Genomic DNA, 19,458 nt, shown 5'->3' with positions numbered 1-19,458 from the left:
GCCCTATGATTCTATGAAAGGTCAGCAGCATTTGGAGCCTGGGTTTTGCTTCTGGCTCATCTGTAGCCTTAATCTTCTTTTAAAGCAGCTTTTTGCATTGAGTTATCATGCACTAATCCTTGCACAAATCACAATAGTGGTGTTAGGCTTGTTTGTGAAAGGAGAGACCACAACAGTTCCCCTTACATTCCCCGCAACTTGTCATCCTCAGTTCCACAACTGTAGGCAAGCGGTGGCAGGGATTGTGTTCCACAGCTGCTCTATTTGCATAACTAAGTATGGTCTCCCCCTGCCTTTCCCTCCTGCAAGCAGCTTAACAAGAAGCTGGAGAGCCTCACAAACACCTGATCTGGAGAAGTGGGTGGGCTGGGAAATGCGTCTGGTGAGAAGCAATAGGAAGTGTGAAGTGTGCTGTGGGATGATTATGGATATTTGGAAGTGGATGGGTTTGGTCACAGATAAGAAAGAAATGTGTAGTGCCCTCCATGTGTTAATTTGCATAAAGCTATAGAAAACTTAGGATTCTCCTTGACTGTTCATTATATAGCTAATCAGCGTTTACTGTTTTGCAGATTGCGATATATGGTAAAAACTTCTGCACCTCAGCAAAGGAAGCGTTCTTTCTGTTAATGCGGAATGTGGTGAGGTAAGAGAATGTGTTTCTTAGTGCTGCTATTACACTCTGAAAACTCACTTTTTCTCCCTAGAAAACTAATGGTTCTGCCTTCACAGATAGCTTTCCCTTTTAGCAGCTCCTCATGCATCTGGCAAGCCAGAGCACTAGACAGTCAGTAGCCAGAGCTAGGATGATTTTATCCAACCTGACAGACAGCTTTGCTGTGGAATAATTGGTTGACATTGTAGGTGGCAAGGCATCCCTGATAGCAGCAGCAGGGCTGTCAAGAAAGCAGGGGGCAACTGAGAACATTTTTGTTGATTTATTACATATTATAGGGCACCCATTGCCATGGTTTCTGGGGTCAGCTTGTCAGGCTTAACGTTGGGTTCACATTTTCTAATAATAGACACAGCTTGATCTAAGCCTCAAAATCCCTGTAAGGAAACTTGGGGCGGGGGCAAGGGAACGGAGAGGGAGATGGAAGGGTGGTAGGGAGGGAGGGAGCGAGTCTTTTGCTTTTAAAACTGAAGTTTTTTAATAGGTTTTCTTCCTAGAATTGAACCCCCACCCTCTTGCTTCATTGCTAGGGCTGCTGTTGAATTCCTTCTGCTAATCAGCACTCCTCTTCTTCCGTGCTCCTGGCGCTTCCTGTAATACAGGAAGATCAAAAAGAATGGGAGCAGGTGCTAATTAGAACACACCCTTAGGAGCACACCATGTTGGAGTCTAATTACCAGAAAGAGGCACATTGGAGGAAGTTAGGCACTTAAATTATTCAGGGAAGGATAAGAGGGTATGGACAGTGAGGAGCAGGGTGGGAGAGAGACTGAATAAGAAGTGAATGAGGTTAAAGACTGGGGGAATGGAGTTTCTAGGCCAGGGATAGCCCTGATCTGGGCATTACAATCTGCAGTGCTACTCTGGGTTTGGCCCATCTGCCCCTCTGTAGATGAAAGCAGACAGGCCAGACCTTATTGGTACTGACACACCATGCACTAGGTTGCAACACTACTCAATTCGGGGCCTCATCAATATGTTTTTACAGTCATTTCCAAGATTTCACAGACTTTACTCCAGCTTTGATTACCATGACCTCAGTGACAAGTTCATGGCCCTAGCTATCACTGCCACTCCTGTCCCTTATGCTGCTTTTTGCTCTTAATGACGAAGAACAGCAGCTGGGAGCAAAGCAAATCTTGTATTGTTTTGAATTGGAATGTTCTGCTCTGTATATTCTAGTTCTAACTCCTAACGGGCTTATGATGGTTTGTTTGAATGTTTATTTCACGCTACCAGGTACATTGCAGTACTATATCCTGAGCCTTCATTGCTGTCAAGTGTCTCACGATACAGGCCTCACCTTCCATGGTAGGAGTCAGGCAGGATTTTGAATGGAGGCACCCTACAATAAGCCCCTATTCTGGCCTCTTTTCCTTCCTGTTGTTTTCAGTCTGATTACAAGGAAGTCTGAGCAACACAGACTTATCTGTCAGTTTTTCTGACTCTTTGCATTCGTTCACCTGAGGCTGACTGCCTGCTTTGAGATTGCCCCCTGTTGTGCTGTGCTGAGACACTTCAACAAAACCTGGAGGTTTCAGCCCGTTTTGAAAGCAGAGGCAATGTGGCTTGCAAGGACTGAATGAAATAGGCCAAAGTCTACAGACAGCATGTACAAAGGCTAGCTCTCTTATGTTGGGGTGCCCAATTCACCTCCATCGAGGGCTGGCCTGTCTGTGATCCTGCTGTGAAGAAAAGGCTGAAACAGAGAAACATGCTAATTTATTTAATCCACAAGAGCAAAAACCAATGAATAGTTTACAAGTGCTGTATGGCCGCCGTTGAGAAAGGTGCTGAGTGTTCTCACCTTTAATTGATTTCATTAGGAGTCAAAGCTCCTTAGCCCCTCACAAGCCCCTCATATTTAATAGCAAGAATTCTAAAATATCACCCCCCTGTTTCTTCCCCATGTTGATTTCTTGCATTGTTATATGGATGGCCAAAGGATCAGTGCAAGACAATGATATTTCTGAGCCAGTTTTATCAGCCATGGATTTCATAGACTATGAAAAGAGTTGAGATGTTCTGCTTTGAGGTGCTCAAACATGGTTTGTCCTCTGTTGAATAGAGTTGCAGTGCTGGACAAAGTTACAGACTTCTTGTTATTCCTTGGGAAACTTCTCGTTGCTGGTGGTGTAGGTAAGTCAGTTATTTCAGTGTAATGTTGATTCTTATTCCCTAGTAGCTTAGAAAGTGCTAAACTTGTGGTGCTCAGACAACACATTGAGTACATGCTCTTGTAAACCTTGATACTGTCAGCACAAATCACATCAGCAAAGAATTTCAGTGTTGAGCCCAAAGAAACCTATTTTCCCCTCCTTTTTTTCCAGTTCACTTTGTATATTTCATAACATTTTTTGCATAACCATTTACACTGTTCTTTTGTGGCTGTGTAATGGCAGCCATCTTAATTGACACACTGAGGATTGAACTGGGAACTTCCAGAATTAAAAACATTAGTTCAAAGTGTAGGGACTTAAGTTTCCTGCTTGGATTGTAACAGGCTCATAGTTTCTGTGAATCTGGCATGGAGAGAAACCTGTAATAGGCCATTCCCAGTGTGTTACAGATGCACACCCTTCCCAAGGCTAGGCCTGTGGTGTGCAAGAGGGTATGTACCAGCAGCACTATAACTGAAACTGAACTGTCAGCAAGCAGACTGCAGATGTGTGCACCGAGAGAAAAGGGAGCGGAGGAGGAGATGTGGTGCACCTGAGCATCTTTTGTGCTATTGCACTCAGGGCTGTCTAAATCCTTCCAAACAGAAGCAGGGGAGCAGACAATACGTTTTTCTAACCCTTTTACAGTTCCTTTCATACTAACGAAATTCAGGACATGCTGTTCAGTGTGCTGTGGCAGAAAATGGATTTTTTTTTTAAATTGTCTATTTGAAAAATTGAAGTTGTCAGTGCCTTTTTAAATTGTCACTCGAGTTTCAAAACATGATTTCATTGATGCCCAGTTTTTATATGCTGTGGGGTTTTTTTTAAAAATCTTAAATGGATTATTTTTACCAGCAGTGAAAATTAGAATTGCAATAAAAACTGTAATGTTTTGTCATTACTGTAGACTGACTTTCAAAATGGAAGGCAAATGTGATTTGAAACTCAGTTTTTAAAATGTAAGCCATGAAATGCTAAAAATGACTCATGTTTTCCCCCATTTTTAAGGATTCATTCTATAGGATAATTCGTTAACATGCCTTCTCTTTTCTGCGTAGCACAGATATGATGAAGAATTACTGTATGTAGATATGGATTTATTGTTAAGTGTATTTATCGGTAGCTATGCTATTTCTTTTTTTAATCTCAAATAGCTAAATGTTCCTCTAAGGGCTGAAAGCTAAAGCTTCAGGCTTTTGCTCACATATCTCTTTTTATTTATTTTTATTAAAGATCAATCTTATGGTCTTTTTATTACCATATACTTTATTGTATGGTAGGTTCTTATTTATTAGTTTTGATATAAAACCTATTCTGGCTCATTAAGTAAAACTATTGATTCAAGTCTTTCTGGACCCTCAAGTATCTTTATGATAAATGCATTTATATGCCATTTCTACTCTGATCAAGAATACAGATCTGTGGATAATTAATATCTAGAGAGTTATTGCTCACAACCTCCTGTATAAGCTACGCCTGAGTGTGTTTTCAGCTGTGCTCTCTTACTGATGCCTCATGAGTGATGAAGTTCCAGATACCTGTGTGAATAACTAACAACCTGTACTCTGTGTTTCTCGCAGGTGTCCTAGCCTTCTTTTTCTTCACACATAGAATACCAGTGTTCACACAAGAAGCACCAACGTTAAATTACTACTGGGTTCCTCTTTTGGTAAGGATGCAGTTTACATTCTTAGGACAGTGGGGGAGTTTTGAGGGGCAACTTTGGGTCAGTTCTTGGGAATCACCTACCGGCAACAGCAGTTCCCCCAACTACTGTCAGTGGGTGCAGAATTCTCTTCTGTGGCTAGCCAGCTCTGCCAAACTCTGTCACTCCCTGATTTGGTTCAGGTAGCTTTATACCATTAATGGAGCTGCAGTGAGCCTCGAGAGACTGCTTATGTTCTGCATTCAGGAGAGTTTGATTCCATGCTGGCACTGTACTGCAGCCAGAGCCTGGTGTGGATGATGGGGAACCAATGTCAGTATCTCTTCCTAAGGGAGAGCAAAAAGAAAGCAGCTGGCTCCTATGTAAATGCTTTCCCTGTAGATTCTCCCATTACCCAAATGGCTATCTGTGGCTTCTGGTGCAGCTCCCAGGGAACTGCCTGCTGCCCTGTGCTACTGCCTCTGATACAGAGGCAGCAGGTGGTGCGTGGTGGAAAGCAGCTTAAAAAGCCAGCACACCGGCTTCTGGGGATCGGGCTGCCACCCCATGTATAAATGTATAACTGCTGTACTTTATTCAGTTACATGCATTTTAATGTCCCTATCTTTGAGGTGCTATTGCCATGACGGTATCAAATAAGGATGTTAAAATGTGGTTAAAGAACCTGTTGGGGGAATGTAGAACTCCGGCACAGCCCGTGGCCAGTGGGAAGTCCCACTGACTCCAGGCTGCACGCGGGTGCCTGCTTTGAAATGCACAAGAGTCCCCAGTGGGCTGACCCCAGGCTCCATGCTACATTGCAGGCCACTAGGAGCCTAGGGTCAGCTGGGGAATCTGTGCAACGCTTCCCCGGAACCTGGGGTCAGCTGGAGACTCCCCAGCTGATCACAGGTTCTGGGGAAATGTCACGGGGAGCCCAGGGTCAACTGGGAGTCCCCAGCTGATCCTGGCCTCCACAGCAGCTGCCCCTTTGAAATGCGCTGAGGCAGCGTTTTAAAGGGGCAGCTGCCGCACAGCTGATCAGCGGAAGTGCTGCGCAGAGCCCGGGGTCAGCTGGGGATCTCCCCAGCTGATCCTGGGTCTTGGGGAAATGCCACGGGGAGCCCAGGATCAGCTGGGGAGTCCCCAGCTGACCTCGGGCTCCAGGGCTGCCCCTTTGAATTGTGCAGAGATGGCATTTTAAAGGAGCAGTCCGCCGCACAGCTGATCTGGGGATCAGCTGTGCGGCGGTTGCCCCTTTAAATCTCCACATCCGTGCATTTCAAAGGGGTAGCTGCTGTGGAGCCCGGGTCAGCTGGGGACTCTCCAACTGATCCCAGGCTCCCTGCAACATTTCCCCAGAACCCCGGATCAGCTGGGAAGTTCGCAGCTGACCCCGGGTTCCACCAGCACTTCCCCGGAACCCCAGGTCAACTGGGGACTTCGCAGCTGATCCCGGGTTCCAGGGAAATGCCGCGGGGAGCCCAGGATCAGCTGAGGACTCTCCAGCTGACCCCAGGTTCCAGGATGCCACTTTGCAGAGGCGGTGTTTTAAAGGGGCAGCCGCTGCACAGCTGATCCACCGATCGGGTGTGCAGCTGCTGCCTTAGGGTTTCAAAGTGGCAGCGCTGCTGTGTCTAGTTAACTTGTCTTTAATATCCCTGGTGTCAAATGTATGTGTGTTTGGGTTTTCATTACAGACTGTCATTATTGGCTCTTACCTAATTGCACACGGGTTCTTCAGCGTCTATGCAATGTGCGTTGATACGCTTTTCCTCTGCTTTTGTAAGTATTGAGTCCTCTTTCATTGGCATTCCAGTGACATGCAGGTAAAGAGCCATCTTGTCACATTCCTTACAGAATTCATGTAACATGCTGGCATATTGTGGGAATGAGGAATTGCTGCTGTTCTTAATACAGCTGCTTTAATTTTACTACCAAGGGGATTGTAAAGCTCAGTGATCAGATATGCCTTCATTAGCCAATTTGTCAAGCTAATGAAATGTATCTGGCTTTTTGTTTATTAAAGGTTTCCTAATTTTTACTAACAATTTGCTTCTGGGTGCTTTGTAACCAGCTGTGTTCAGCAAGTTCACTCAAACGTCTTACTAATGCCAGTGGGCTTTGCAGTCAGGTGTTTTCCTGCAGCAAATGCTTTATGTGGCTGATAATGTAACTGTCCTTTTGGTTTTGTACTAATAACCACGACAAAAGCTTCATGCTGATTTCACATGAAATTACCTTAAAATACCAGTTTAAAACTGTCAGTCCCTTGTGACCCCAGAACAAACATTTGCTGACTCTTGAAGGGGAGGCAATTAGGGGCAGGTTTGACGGGAGAATACTCAAATCACCAGAGAAATCAATTGGTCTCCGTTTAAACCCTAATTATAAGAACAAGGTGTGCTCGCTACAGGGAGCTCATTCCATTTGCCTGACTTAATGAAACTTAAACCATAAAGATTGGATTCTGCTGTAATGAGAGCAGTCCTGGCAGGTCAGAGATGGAGTATGTTGTCCTGGGCAACATTGCATCTGGCTGCATTATTTTCCTGGCCAAGGGTTCTGAAGTGCACATTGTGGCAATGGGACGCTGAGGCAGGTAAGCACAACTTAGGGGCTTAGTCTCCTTCCCTAACTCCATCAGGGTAAATTTAGCCCCATAGGTAGAAACAAAGTAGTGAATTGGGCCCCAAGTGTAGCCCTTGCTATGTGGAGCCTCCGTTCCCTTGGAATATGCCAGAACCCCAGTGACACATGGCTTGGAGCACATTGGCATGCTGGGGTGTCACCAGAATAAGGCAAATTGATTAGTTTATACGGCATCTCCACCTTTGAAGTGTAGCAACAGCTCTAAGGACTGCATAGAGCCTGAGGTCAGCAGGGACTCCCCTGCCGATCCTGTGCTGAGTGTGGTACTGCTGTTTTGAAACACCGTGAGGAGTGATCCTGGGCTCCATGCAGTACTGCTGCTTTGAAATGCCAGGTGCAGCCTAATGCTGGGCTCCCCACAACATTTCAAAGTGGCAGCGCTGCATGGAGCCTGAGATCAGCAGGGGAGTCCCTAGCTGATCCCTGTGGTGCTGCTGCTTTGAAACACCGCATACAGCCTGGGGACACCCCAGCTGGCCCCAGATTGCATGCAGCATTTCAAAGCGGCCGCGCTGAGTGGAGCCCTGGATCTGGCCCCAGGCTTCAGATGGCACAGCCACTTTGAAATACTCCCTCCGCTCCCTGCATGATAGAGGCAGCAAGGCGGGGGGAAGCGACTGGTCGACTAGTCCTTCACATGGCTACCTCCAACCAGCTTTAATAACCATCAGTATTTAATTGTTGTAATGGGCCTGTTTTTCCTTTCACACTAGTATAGATCAGGAGTAATCCACTGATCTAAGAGAGGAATCGGAAGGGAGGAGTTCATTGGCTCACAAGAATCAATCGGTTTTCTTCTCCATTGGTTCAGAACAGATCCGCTTGTTGAAGGAGTGAGCAAACAGGGCAACTGCCCAATGGCCAGGGTGATTTAAAAGGGCTTAAGGGCTCTGGTCATTGCTGCAGTAGTGATGGCAGGGAAGCACACGGGGCCCTTTTAAATGGTCAAGCATGCTACAGGCATGGGTGTGAGTGGTGGGTGGATCGCTCCTTGGGAGAAGCTAACAGTTCGCCTTGGAGTAGGGTTAGGTGTCAGGAGACCAGAGGGTTTTTTTTAATTTGATCTGTGCTACTGATTCATTGTGACATTTAGACTTGAATCCTGAAAAATGATCTACACAAGCAGCCCCATGAAGATCACATGGCTCAAGGTCTCATTTTCCCACTCAATAAAATTCTCATCTGTCTTTGCAAACTGCTGTAGGATCTCTGATGCAAGTGTCTGTATGCACATGCAAAATATTACAGTGCAATCAAGGCACAGCAAATCTATTCAGACTTGAGCATTCTTCAGAAGAATACAAATAATTCTGTTATAACCTGTGGTGGTATGGAGTTACTGCTGGTTATTATTATTATGTCACAGCTCTGTAGATAGTGCCTAGTTTTCACTAGTTCATTCACTGTTTGAACCTCTTTTTGGGGGAGGAGAGGTAGAAGGGAAATGCATTAAAGTTAATGGGAAAATTAATATTTTTCCTGTAAGTTTCTTTGCTAGTATAGCAAAACTCTGAGTCTTCATGCCATTATTTGAACCCTGAGTTCTACTCTGCTTCCCATGTCATTTACAGCTGTGTGTTATAGGAGCAAAACATTGTGCACTAATGGGGGAAGATTTTCAGAAGAGCTCTGCTTCCCTTTAGGAACAGATTTTCAAAAGTGCTCAAATTTCAGCAGTTTCTTGTATCTCACTTTTGGACAGATTTTAAAAAACAACGCACCACAATGCCAGGCTCCCATTGTCCTTCTGTGCAATTTTTAAACAAAAGAACTGGAAGAATTAAAAGGATTGATGTGCATAACTTTAGAATGTCAGTGTAGCCCTGCACTGATGTTTGTTTTGGTGTAAAATCTCTCCTGACTTTGGAAAAAAAAATTGAACCTTTTTGCTTTCCCAGTGTCCACTAGCAACTTAAAAGTGGCAGTTGAATTGTCTGATCTCAGATTTTCTAATGTTGGTTTTTCTGCTTTTTCCCCTGTTCAATTCTCTACCCTTTTATGTTTGTATTTTGTTTGATTGCATTGCTGCTTGCTGCTTTGGCTGCTTTTGCTGATGCAAATTCAGGTGAAGATTTGGAAAGAAATGATGGATCCACAGCAAAACCCTACTACATGTCAGCTAGCCTGCACCGAATTCTGGGAAAGAAGGAACTAAGCCCTAAGAAGGCAATGGGATAATTTTAAAAAATTGATGAAAATCAAAACAATGTTATTTTAAGTGGGATATGTATAAACTAGACAAAAGTTAAAACTGTAAATGATGATGCTTCTGGTTGATGGGCGATTTTTTTTTTTTTTTTTTTTTTTTTGCTTGTATCTAAAATCAGTTAGCAATTTGGTAACATCTACTCACATAGGGAAATGCTTAAACTAAGAGCTGTGAAACAAGGCTACATTTTAGTTCATAGAGTGCCTATGAAAAATCTAAATTCGAAGCATTTTTTATCCATAGCTAATGGTGTTTTTATAACTTTTGTAATACAGATTGCTGTTTCAAATGACAGCCATTTTGATAACATTTCTTTTTATAAGTGTATATTTGTAAACGATGTTCAGGCAATTTTTGAAAGCACTACAGTGTAATCTAATTAGCCATAAAAATAGATTAAGACTCTAGCAAACCAGCAGATGGTACTAACTTTGTAAATATGGTGCTATGGTTGTATTTTAACTGTACAAGCTGGTTGACAGCTATTTAAACTGTGACTATGTATGTACTAATGGTTCCCTATATAGATCTTTTGATCACTTCCATTACCCTTTCATTTATTAACATAAATAGTTTGTATTACACAGGTTCAATGTCCAAGAAGGTAGCCAGAGTAGACTACAGCTAAAACTGCTTTATAATGAAGTCTGTTATAACAAAATTCCTTTTTAAAGCAGAAGTTAGATTAAACATTAACCTCATTGTAGGACCATTCCTCTGTACATCAAGAACATGGTTTGTAGTTCCTACAATCTTTCTATTTCCAACTAGGGCAAGATGAAAAATATATAGGTTTCAGCTGGTGTGGATCAGAGAGGCCCTTCTTTTAGTATCTCCTAATGGTTCTATGATTTTTTTTCCACATGATGTTGAGCTCCACCTGAAGTATGAAAAGGAAAAACTGAAATGCAGCCATTTTCCCTGGTTGCAGCTCTTCATAGCCCTCTAAGCACTAAAGAATTCTTATTTCCTGTATCCATCCCTTATGGATCCCTCCTTCCTTCCAAAGACTGAATGCATTTTCTCTGCAGGACTCTCTGCTCCTATTAGCCCATGGAATAAGTGACCAGGGCTAGAAATACAATCCGAGTCTCCCACCAATCATTTAGACCAAGGAATCTGGCCCATCATGTTTGAAATATATTTAAATAATTAAAATTGCATGATTATACATGTAAAGGCTAGTGTAGCTTTGTACTATTAGTGCAGTACATCTTAATATTACACTTAGGGCTAATCTACATGGTGTAACATATCAAAGGGTTTTATAAATCTCACCTCTCCAGGTGCTGTGTAGGCAAGCCCTAAAACCCCAATTCTGCAAGCCTTCCATACATGCAACCACCACTTGACTCAATGACAGTCCCACTTTGTGCAGAGCTCACTGGATCAGCTCAACACTTTATCTGCAGATTCTGAGGAGTAATACAAAGAACACATGATGGCTGTGTCTACATTGGCACCCCTTTCCGGAAAAGGGATGCTAATGAGACCAGTCGGAATTGCAAATGCCGCGGGGGATTTAAATATCCCCCACAGTATTTGCATGAACATGGCTGCCGCTTTTTTCCGGCTCGGGGTTTTGCCGGAGAAAAGCGTCAGTCTAGACAGGATCTTGCAGAAAATAAGCCCTTTTCCAGAAGATCCCTTATTCCTACTTGAAAGTAGGCTGTGTCTACATTGGCACCCCTTGAAAGTAGGAATAAGGGATCTTCTGGAAAAGGGCTTAATTTCCGCAAGATCCCGTCTAGACTGGCGCTTTTCTCCAGCAAAACCCCGAGCCGGAAAAAAGTGGCAGCCCTGTTCATGCAAATGCCGTGGGGGATATTTAAATCCCCCGCGGCATTTGCAATTCCGACTGGTCTCATTAGCATCCCTTTTCCGGAAAGGGGTGCCAATATAGACACAGCCGATTACTATAAGTAGGAAGAATGGGGTTATCTTTCTAGGAGATGATTCTTTTGTGAATTGGGCTAAAAAAACCCTTTAATCTATTTAAATAAAAATGTAGAATAATTGTTCTAAAGTTTAAAGGGGCCCATCCAAAGCTAGTGAGGCTACATCCTAGACTTTATGGGCTACAGGATTTTGAATTAAGTATTCCATGGTAGTCCACTAAACAAGGGTAGAATATGTAGCATTATCCAGCTTTGTTATTACAGGTTCGACCTTTGTGGTCTGGCACCCTGGGAACCTGACTGGTCAAAAATGAGGGAGTTTGCTGGACCAAGGATAGTCAATTCTGGCCCCTCTGCTGCCAGTTTCTGGCTCTCCCCAGAGGCTGACAGCCCTCATAGCCACCGATTCCCCTGCTGGCCCTGGCCACCAGCTTCTGCTGCTGGCCCTGGTCAAGCTTCTGGCCCCCAGCAGGGCACAAAGCTGTTGGCTCTCTCCTCTCCCAGCCCCTCTGACCGAGCTCTGACTCTGCTGTCAGCCCTGACTGGGCTCCGAACCTCTGGCCACAGGACGAGCCATGCTGCCCCTGATCATGGAACTGGCTTCATTCCTGGCCCCTGGTTCCCCAGCAGCTCCACTGCTGGCCCTGGCCACTAGACTAGTTCTACTCCCAGCCCTGCTCTGCCTCTGCTCCCAGCCCCTCCACTGCCAGCTCCTGCTCTCAACCGCCAGGGCTATCTGGTCCAGGGGCAGGGATATTGCCAGGCTAGAGTATCCTGGACCAGAGAGGTTCAACCTGTATTACAAAATCGAGCTCCTGGAACCGACTCTGGAATGAGAACCTTAGGGCATGTCTACACTGCGGAGTTTTTTCAGAAAAACAGCCATTTTTCCAAGAAAACCTTGCTTACGTCCACACTGCAATCGCATTCTTTCGGGAAAAAATCAAAGGAACAGAGGGTTTTTTCTGACATTGGTAAACCTCTTTCTACGAGGAAGAAGCCTTTTTACGAACCGTGTGTGGATGGGGAAGAGGGAGTTCTTTCACAAGAAGAGGAAAGAACAAAAAGCATAGGTGCCCTGGTGGCAACTCCTTCCATAGTAATCACAGCTTAAATGTGAGAGAGAGTCCATTCAGTGTGGATGCTATCTTTTGAACAAGCAGATCGCTTTTTTGATGCGCTTTTGCTGTGCAGATGTTCTTTCAGAAGAAGTTTTTTTTTTTTGAAGATCTTCTGGAAAAGCTTCTTCCGAAAGAAGCCTGCAGTCTAGACATAGCCTCAGTGTCAGACCAGAAGGCAAATTCTTTTCCAGTTGACTAAAGGTCAGTCATATGGGAAAGAGTTTAAGAACCCTACTTGGCTCCCTGGAGGACAGCTCTATTCCCAAGGTCAACCAAGAAGCAAGGCTTGGTGCAATATAAAATAAATTCAAGGAGGGCCTTCTTCCATCCTCCCATTGGGTGAATGGAAAGGGAATAAGAAGCTCCCATCATACCTAAGTTATTTTGTTTATTAATACAGGCCCCAGGTTGAATCCACAGCTCAGTTAACAACAGGTAGTGATTTCACCCATATGTTTGCTGTAATTCCTAGGGAATAGAAAGATCTTGAGATCTTGTGGTATGGAATACTAGACATAAGTAATTTGCATATATTTTCCCTCCTTCATTCAGTGATCTCTGAAATTACTATGGAGTAGGAGTGAGGAGTTGAATTTGAGACTTAAAATATTTAAAATAAAGTTCTGTGTTTGAAAGTAGCTAGCACTTTTGAGGGCCTTGATTTTTGAGTGCCCATCTTGAGACACTTTAAAGGAGCTCGGCTTTCAGAAAGTGCTGAACACCCACCCACAGAAAACCAGGCTCTATGTAAATTGCATACCCAAAAATTGAGAAGCAAATATGCAAGTCTCTTTTGAGCATTTAGGCTAGAATGACTTTTTGGGCTGAGTGCAATCATTCCATTATCTAAAAGTCAGCTGATCTGCTATTCTGGATCAGACCCTAATGTATTATATAGGATGGTACTGTAATTGGTTCATTAGTCTGCAACTAGAAAGACAGAGTAATCTATAGTTCTGCAGTGGATTGAAGAGTTTTACTGGGTGCTCTACTGAAAAAGCATATTTCTGAATAGAATGTGCTTTTTGCCATATGAATGTAACCATAGAGTTTAATAGGAATGCGACATATTAGAAATAGTAGTAATACAGTCATTATTAGAAGTTTTTAATAAACCTATGCATTTGCTAGAAGAATTTCTAAAAGTTTTAAACTGAATTGATTGTTTATATACCATAGATATATATAGATATATATATATAAAGTTCCTCCATCCATTATTATTTTGTGCAAATTATTTAGACTATAAATGAACGTTTCTTAGAAGAAAATATAAAAGCCATTTTAAATGAAGCTATTAAGAGAACTGTGAAAGTGCAAAGCATATTGCTTAAATTCAGCAGTCAGTAAATCAGCTAAAATACTTTAAATTATTTAAAACTGGTAAACTGAATATTTTTGAATGTTAGGCAGAAATTAATAAAAATAATTTGAAAAAATCATTTTTATTTCTAAGAATGTTTGTCTGACAATTAGAATGATACCTAACTAATCCATAGGGCCAAATTATATCAATGCACAAGCTACACAATCCCAGTGAAGTCAGTGAATCTGGCTCTTGATTTGCTATAATGCAAAGATAAAACTTAATTACTATGTACTTCCTCACTGTAGGGAAGTGGAATACTGGGCTAAGTACAGTATAATAAGATTGTATATTATATAGATTTTGATCCTACACCAAGTGACATCCATGGGAAAATTCAGTTGATTTCAAAGGGTAGAGGCGGGCCCACATGGTGACAAAAAGCTGGTTATTATTCAAATTGTTTACTGTGTAATAAATGCCAAAACATCAAGTACCTGTACTGAAATAAACCTAGAAAGCTAAGAGAACTGTTATGCATGAAGAGTTCAGCAGGTGGTGCTGTTACTTTTCTTATTGTACTACTTTGATCATTTATTTTGTGCCATTCTTGCTCCTAGTGGAAGATTTAGAAAGACATGATGGCTCTCCAGAAAAACCCTATTATATGAGTAAATCTCTTTTGAAGATTTTGAACAAGCAGAATGTTGAAACCAAGAGACATTAGAAAATGCCCAGTGATGTTTATTTAGTCCTGGTTTGATGCATTGTCTTTTCAATACAGTATTAATTGTTGGCTTTTATTTGCATGTTTTATACCAAAGTGTCTATGTAAAGCCATCAGAATTGGTAAGGAAACAGTTTAAAAAAACAAAAAACCCAAGATGGGAACATTTTTATACGGAGATTTGTTCCTTTTTTCAAGTGGTTTTTAGCTTTTAATTCTAGAGGCGTGGCTGTTTTAAAGATGCTGAATATTCTTTTCAATATAAGCATTTTAAAAGTATGAATTTTTTTTTTCTGTTGCATATTCTGGCATAGGACAGTAAAAAGATTTTAAAAAATCACCATGTTATGCTTATCCTAAAAAGAGGGTCTTTAAATAATCTTCTAAAAATAAATGACCATAAAAACAATTACACTTAACATATTATCTCAGTATTGTTGTTGCCAGTCACCCAGCCTGTACAACTGTGTCCTCTATGACAAAAGTGCCTTACTGGCTATTATTATTACCCAGTTTATATCTTAAAGTTTACACACATCATGTAAGACTACAAAATAGAATTGCTAGATAGGAAAAAAATCAGAGTTTTTCAGCTTAGTTGAAATTTAATGTTATAAAATCAATTGCATTTTAAATACATGTGACATTTTTGCTAAATAGTGCAGTAATTTCCCTGTTACTGTTGTCAGATCATGAAAGCGTACTTTATGCTCCCAAAAAGAAAGCAAAAGATAATGGTTGTGTTACAGAAGAAAATCATGCAAGAATGTTATTAGCTTTAGTTCTCTTTTCTAATTCTAATTTAGGTGACACTGAACTCTTTAACTGGGGCCTATTATGTCTTCAGGTTCAGAGATAACTCATTGTGTCTGGGGAACTGAGGATAGAATTGGGCCCTTGGTATTTAAAATAGAATAAAAAGGGAAGTTAGTAGATGTCTGTTACGCCATTGCTATATATATGTATTTTTATGTTCCCAAATGTAAAATAGATGCTTCATTTTAAGACTGTTTATTTACTATTCTGGAAGTGTTTATAAATGGCCTGTAATTTTGTAGTTTTTGATACAGATTATTCAAGGTTACTGGTGCAATTAATATAAAAATGGATTGTCTATTACTGTATGTTCCAGAAGGGTCCATAAGCATGTATCTTAAATAAGAACATGTATAATCACAAAAAGGCAATTTTAAAGGTTGAGAAATTAGAAGTAACTGTCATTTTCACTTACCACATTTTCTTCTTAATGTGGCTGAGACATTATCAAGTATCATTTTCATGCCAAAACCAAACTAACGTGAGCACATGACAGTCTGAGCTCTAAAACCTGTTTGCTTCTGCTGTGCAGAAATATTGGGAATGTATTGTTAAATATCTTTGATAACTAAAATGTTTAATATTTAATGAAATTTATTGTTACTTATTGTTTTACAGCTCTTGGGTTTGTTCTAATAAAGATTTAGATATAAAAGAAGGACACTTCTCTGTGCTGTTGCTTTTATTTTTGGGTATCATTTTTTAGGAAAATACCTTCATGAAAACTCACTGTATAAATATTTTAGCTAAATTTATATCACACCACACAAGTGCATCCATCTCACATCCTGGGCACCACTGACATCTTAATCTTCTTAAATAAACAGACTCCAGCAATTATTCTCAGAAGCACAGCCCTGGCAGCAACATGATTATTATAAAGCTTGTCACCCCCAGAATGATGCATCACTGCAGTGTGGCAATTAGGAGTATTGCACTCTTGGTTCAGTCTAAAAGCTCTCCTTAATTTGATTTATTTATGTGTTTTAGCGTGTGTTTTCATGCCTTGTAACATCTTGTGTAACTTAAAAAATATTAAAGGATCAATATCCACAACATGAAAGTTAGGGGGCTGACACTGAAGTAAATAAGTGGTGAATTGAAAAAACAGCGATGACAGGGAAATTTAGTGGTATTATTCATATTGCACTAGTGACAAGGGCTCCCAATCAATGATCAGGGCACACTGTGCTTGGTGCAAACACATAACAGAAAGACAGACCCTGCCCAGAAAACCTTTCAAACTAAGTAAAGAGCTTAATGTCCTTACTTCAGTTAGATCCCCATTCTCATGAGGGACTGAGAGTGACCCAGTCACAAAGGCTCAATTGCTCAGTTACAGATGCTCAAAAAACATGAGCTGCAGATGTTATAAGTGAGATGGATGCCTGCAGCAACTCTCAAGCATTCAATAAAAGCTAAATACCGTCTCATAATCCTAATACTTATTTTAACTACACTAACACACAGGTGAGCCAGACTGGTTCCAGCTATGTATTTGTCAGTGCTCAGTTGAGCCATGGGGACCTTAGCATGTGCTGGCACCTGGTTAGCCCGCATCATACATTAAATCATGAGACTTACTTCAATCCTAGCCTCCTAAGTCAGAAATGAATCTCTCACTGAGTTCAAGGATAAAAGAAAATTTTGTTTTTAAAAAAGAGTAATATGTAGGAATAGCCAACTCCTGGCAGTAACTTTCTCAAACTGCAACGTAACCATCTGCCCAGAGATGTACATAGAGCCTCCCCAAGGCACCCCTGTTTCCAAGGGTGGGACCCGTTGATTTTGCTCTTCTTAGAGACCCACTTCAGGCCAATGGGTGCTGGATGCTGTCCGAGCAGTGCCTCCAAATGTAGTGCCACTCCTGCACTGCTCTCTGATCGCCATGACTGGCTGGGTGCGAGCTCAATGAGAAGAGCTAGTGTCCCTTGCTGGGATCCTGACAGCTCTCCCATTCTGTCTGAGTCAGTCCTTGGTTGCTGCAAGCCTAGGCCTTCCCCTTGCAGGGAGCCCGCTCAGATAAAGGTAGACAAAATGGAGTCTCAGGTACTCTGTGGCAGAAAACAAATTAGAAGCTGCATCTTCTGAAGCTGCTCTAAGCTTCCTACTCCCAGCTGTCTCCACCCCGTGGGCCCTCTCAGGCTCAGGTCCCATGTCTGAGCCCTGGGCAGGCTCTCCTAGTTGTTCGGGCAGGCTCCAGTTTGGCTCTCCAGGGCCTGCAGTTGGCTCCTGGCCCCTAACAGCCTGTGAGTGTCCCTTAAGCACAGATAAGGGAGGTAGTTAGGGATGCCAGGTGTCTGGTTTTTGACTAGAAGGTCTGCTCATAAAAGGACCTGGCAGTTTCTGGTCAGTACTGAGTGGACACCAAAAGTACCAGAAGGGCAGAAAGAGCAGCTGCAGCTGGAACTGGAGAAGCACTCAGGAACTGCCTGGTTCCAACAGATAGAGGTTTCAGTGACCAATACCTAATGGGTAGAGATGCTGAACTGTGTGCCATTTGAGGACTGGGGTCTGTGCCTAGATTCGCTATTTGGCCTCCTTTCCCAGCCTCCTTTGCGCCTTGCCCCTGTCCCCCCATCCTGCTTCTAGTCACCCCTCCACTTCTGGCATGCTCTCGCTCTCTCTTCTGAAGCCCCCAAATTGGCCAGCAGGCCCAAAACTACTCAGTCTGCACACACAAGTTTAGGTGCATAAATTTCAGGGTTATGTGCCTAAGGCCTTGTGCCCAGCACCACGGCAAACCTCAAAACTCCCACTTGGCTCCCAGCTAATTCAGTCAGTACCAAAACTCACCTGGTGCCTCCCTTTCCATTGTCAGAGTTCCTGAGACCCCCACATTTCAGAGCCTGGGGCATGCACACTGCTGGCCCATGCTAAAGGTTGGGACGCCTGTGTCCCACTTAACCCCAGAACAATTTGTGAACTGGTGGGCATAGGGTTGCCAGCAAGCCCTTATTACAGGAGAAGTCCTTTATAGGTGCTGCTGCACCCTCCTCCCCGCCTCCCACCTTGAAGTGGCTTCCATCATATTCAGGCTTTACAGTTTGGTTCAGTGGCCTTCAGCATCCCCATAGAAATTGTTCCATTATCCTCGATGCACTGTATTTTTTCATTGCAGTACAACAAGGTCTGGAGTTGCTGAGTGCTGCAAAAAGCTGCAAGATAATACCCTTAGCGACTGTTGGTGAGTACTGCTTAGTATTAGTATTAATATAATATCAGGAGGCGGAGTGGGGATGGAGTGCTAAACAGCCAGCCCCTTACTGTTGAAATACAATGCTGGCAACCTGAGGGAGAGAAGCGTTTGACCACCTGTCACATGCAGGCCTTATCCTGTAGGCAGCCTCGGCACACACCCAGAGCAGGCCCCATTCAAAATCTAACTGCCAAAGGACCAGGTGCTGCTGCTGCCTAGCTTATGACACAAAGATTGGAGCATTTGCCCCGGATATGCAGGTCCCAGAGTTAAGTCCCTTCTCTCTGCCAGAAGGGATGAAGGGCTTTAATTGGCAAGGGGGGGTCTCCCACTTCTCAGGACATTGCTCTAACCATTGAGCTATGGGGTAATGTGGTATCTCCATCTGAAGCTGTTCCATGTGGCATAATTAATGGAGCAGAGGAAATGTACTGGACAGTCATTGGGCCAGAGAGAGACTTTGGCATCCACTAAGTTCACACAGCTGCTTCCTTTTATGATGGATTTACTGCTTTAAATCAAAGTATTCTAGCCCTTTCAGTGTCCTGAGCACAGTGTCTCCTTCCATTGAAAGTCTCGAGTGCCAAGGGCTATCCAGTACTCAAAGACAGTCTTTTTAGTCCTCCCAGCTTAAGTCTGAGCAGCCTCAGTTTGGAGCTCCTCCCCCAGCCCCTGGGGACTCAGCAAAGAAAAGCAGAGGCTGAGGCAGGGAGGTAGCAGTTGGCTAGTGTGGGGTTTCAAAGTGCAGCAAGTACGGATCTCTCACAAAGGAGGTGCTGCAGGGCCTGTCTGGGTGAGGGGAGTTGAAAGGGGAAGCCTGATCCTGAAGACACTCCCTGCCAGGTAGAGTCGTTCCCGTTGCTCTGGCTGGTAAGCACACAAGGGCCAATCATGTATTTTTGCACGGTTAGACCCTTGAACAGTTAATGGCCAAGTATGTGCTTTTACTTTTACAGATGGTAGGAAATTGCTATCTGGTTCTTAAGCAGAGAGACCATGTTTTATCCATCAGTGTCTGTTGGCTTGTGATACTGAAGAATTAAACCA

The 19,458-nt window shown here is 42.9% G+C and overlaps 1 protein-coding gene across 3 annotated transcripts in view; it reads left to right on the top strand.

The window, feature by feature from the left end:
* SLC44A5 (solute carrier family 44 member 5) overlaps positions 1-15,875 on the top strand; it is a 227,271-nt gene extending 211,396 nt beyond the window's left edge. For 2 of the 3 annotated variants that reach the window (XM_075936275.1, XM_006130407.4), the window contains exons 18-22: positions 573-646; positions 2,745-2,815; positions 4,419-4,507; positions 6,184-6,268; positions 9,201-10,845. In XM_075936275.1, the coding sequence (XP_075792390.1) occupies positions 573-646; positions 2,745-2,815; positions 4,419-4,507; positions 6,184-6,268; positions 9,201-9,313 (432 nt within the window). In that variant the 3' untranslated portion in view covers positions 9,314-10,845. Of the gene's footprint in view, positions 1-572; positions 647-2,744; positions 2,816-4,418; positions 4,508-6,183; positions 6,269-9,200; positions 10,846-14,289 lie in introns of those variants that run through there. The other variant, XM_006130408.4, reaches the window with a different exon arrangement.
* Positions 15,876-19,458: the final 3,583 nt, after the last annotated feature.

Source organism: Pelodiscus sinensis, chromosome 9, assembly GCF_049634645.1.
Source record: "Pelodiscus sinensis isolate JC-2024 chromosome 9, ASM4963464v1, whole genome shotgun sequence".
Lineage (NCBI taxonomy): Eukaryota > Metazoa > Chordata > Testudines > Trionychidae > Pelodiscus > Pelodiscus sinensis.
This window is presented reverse-complemented; position numbering and strand designations above follow the sequence as displayed.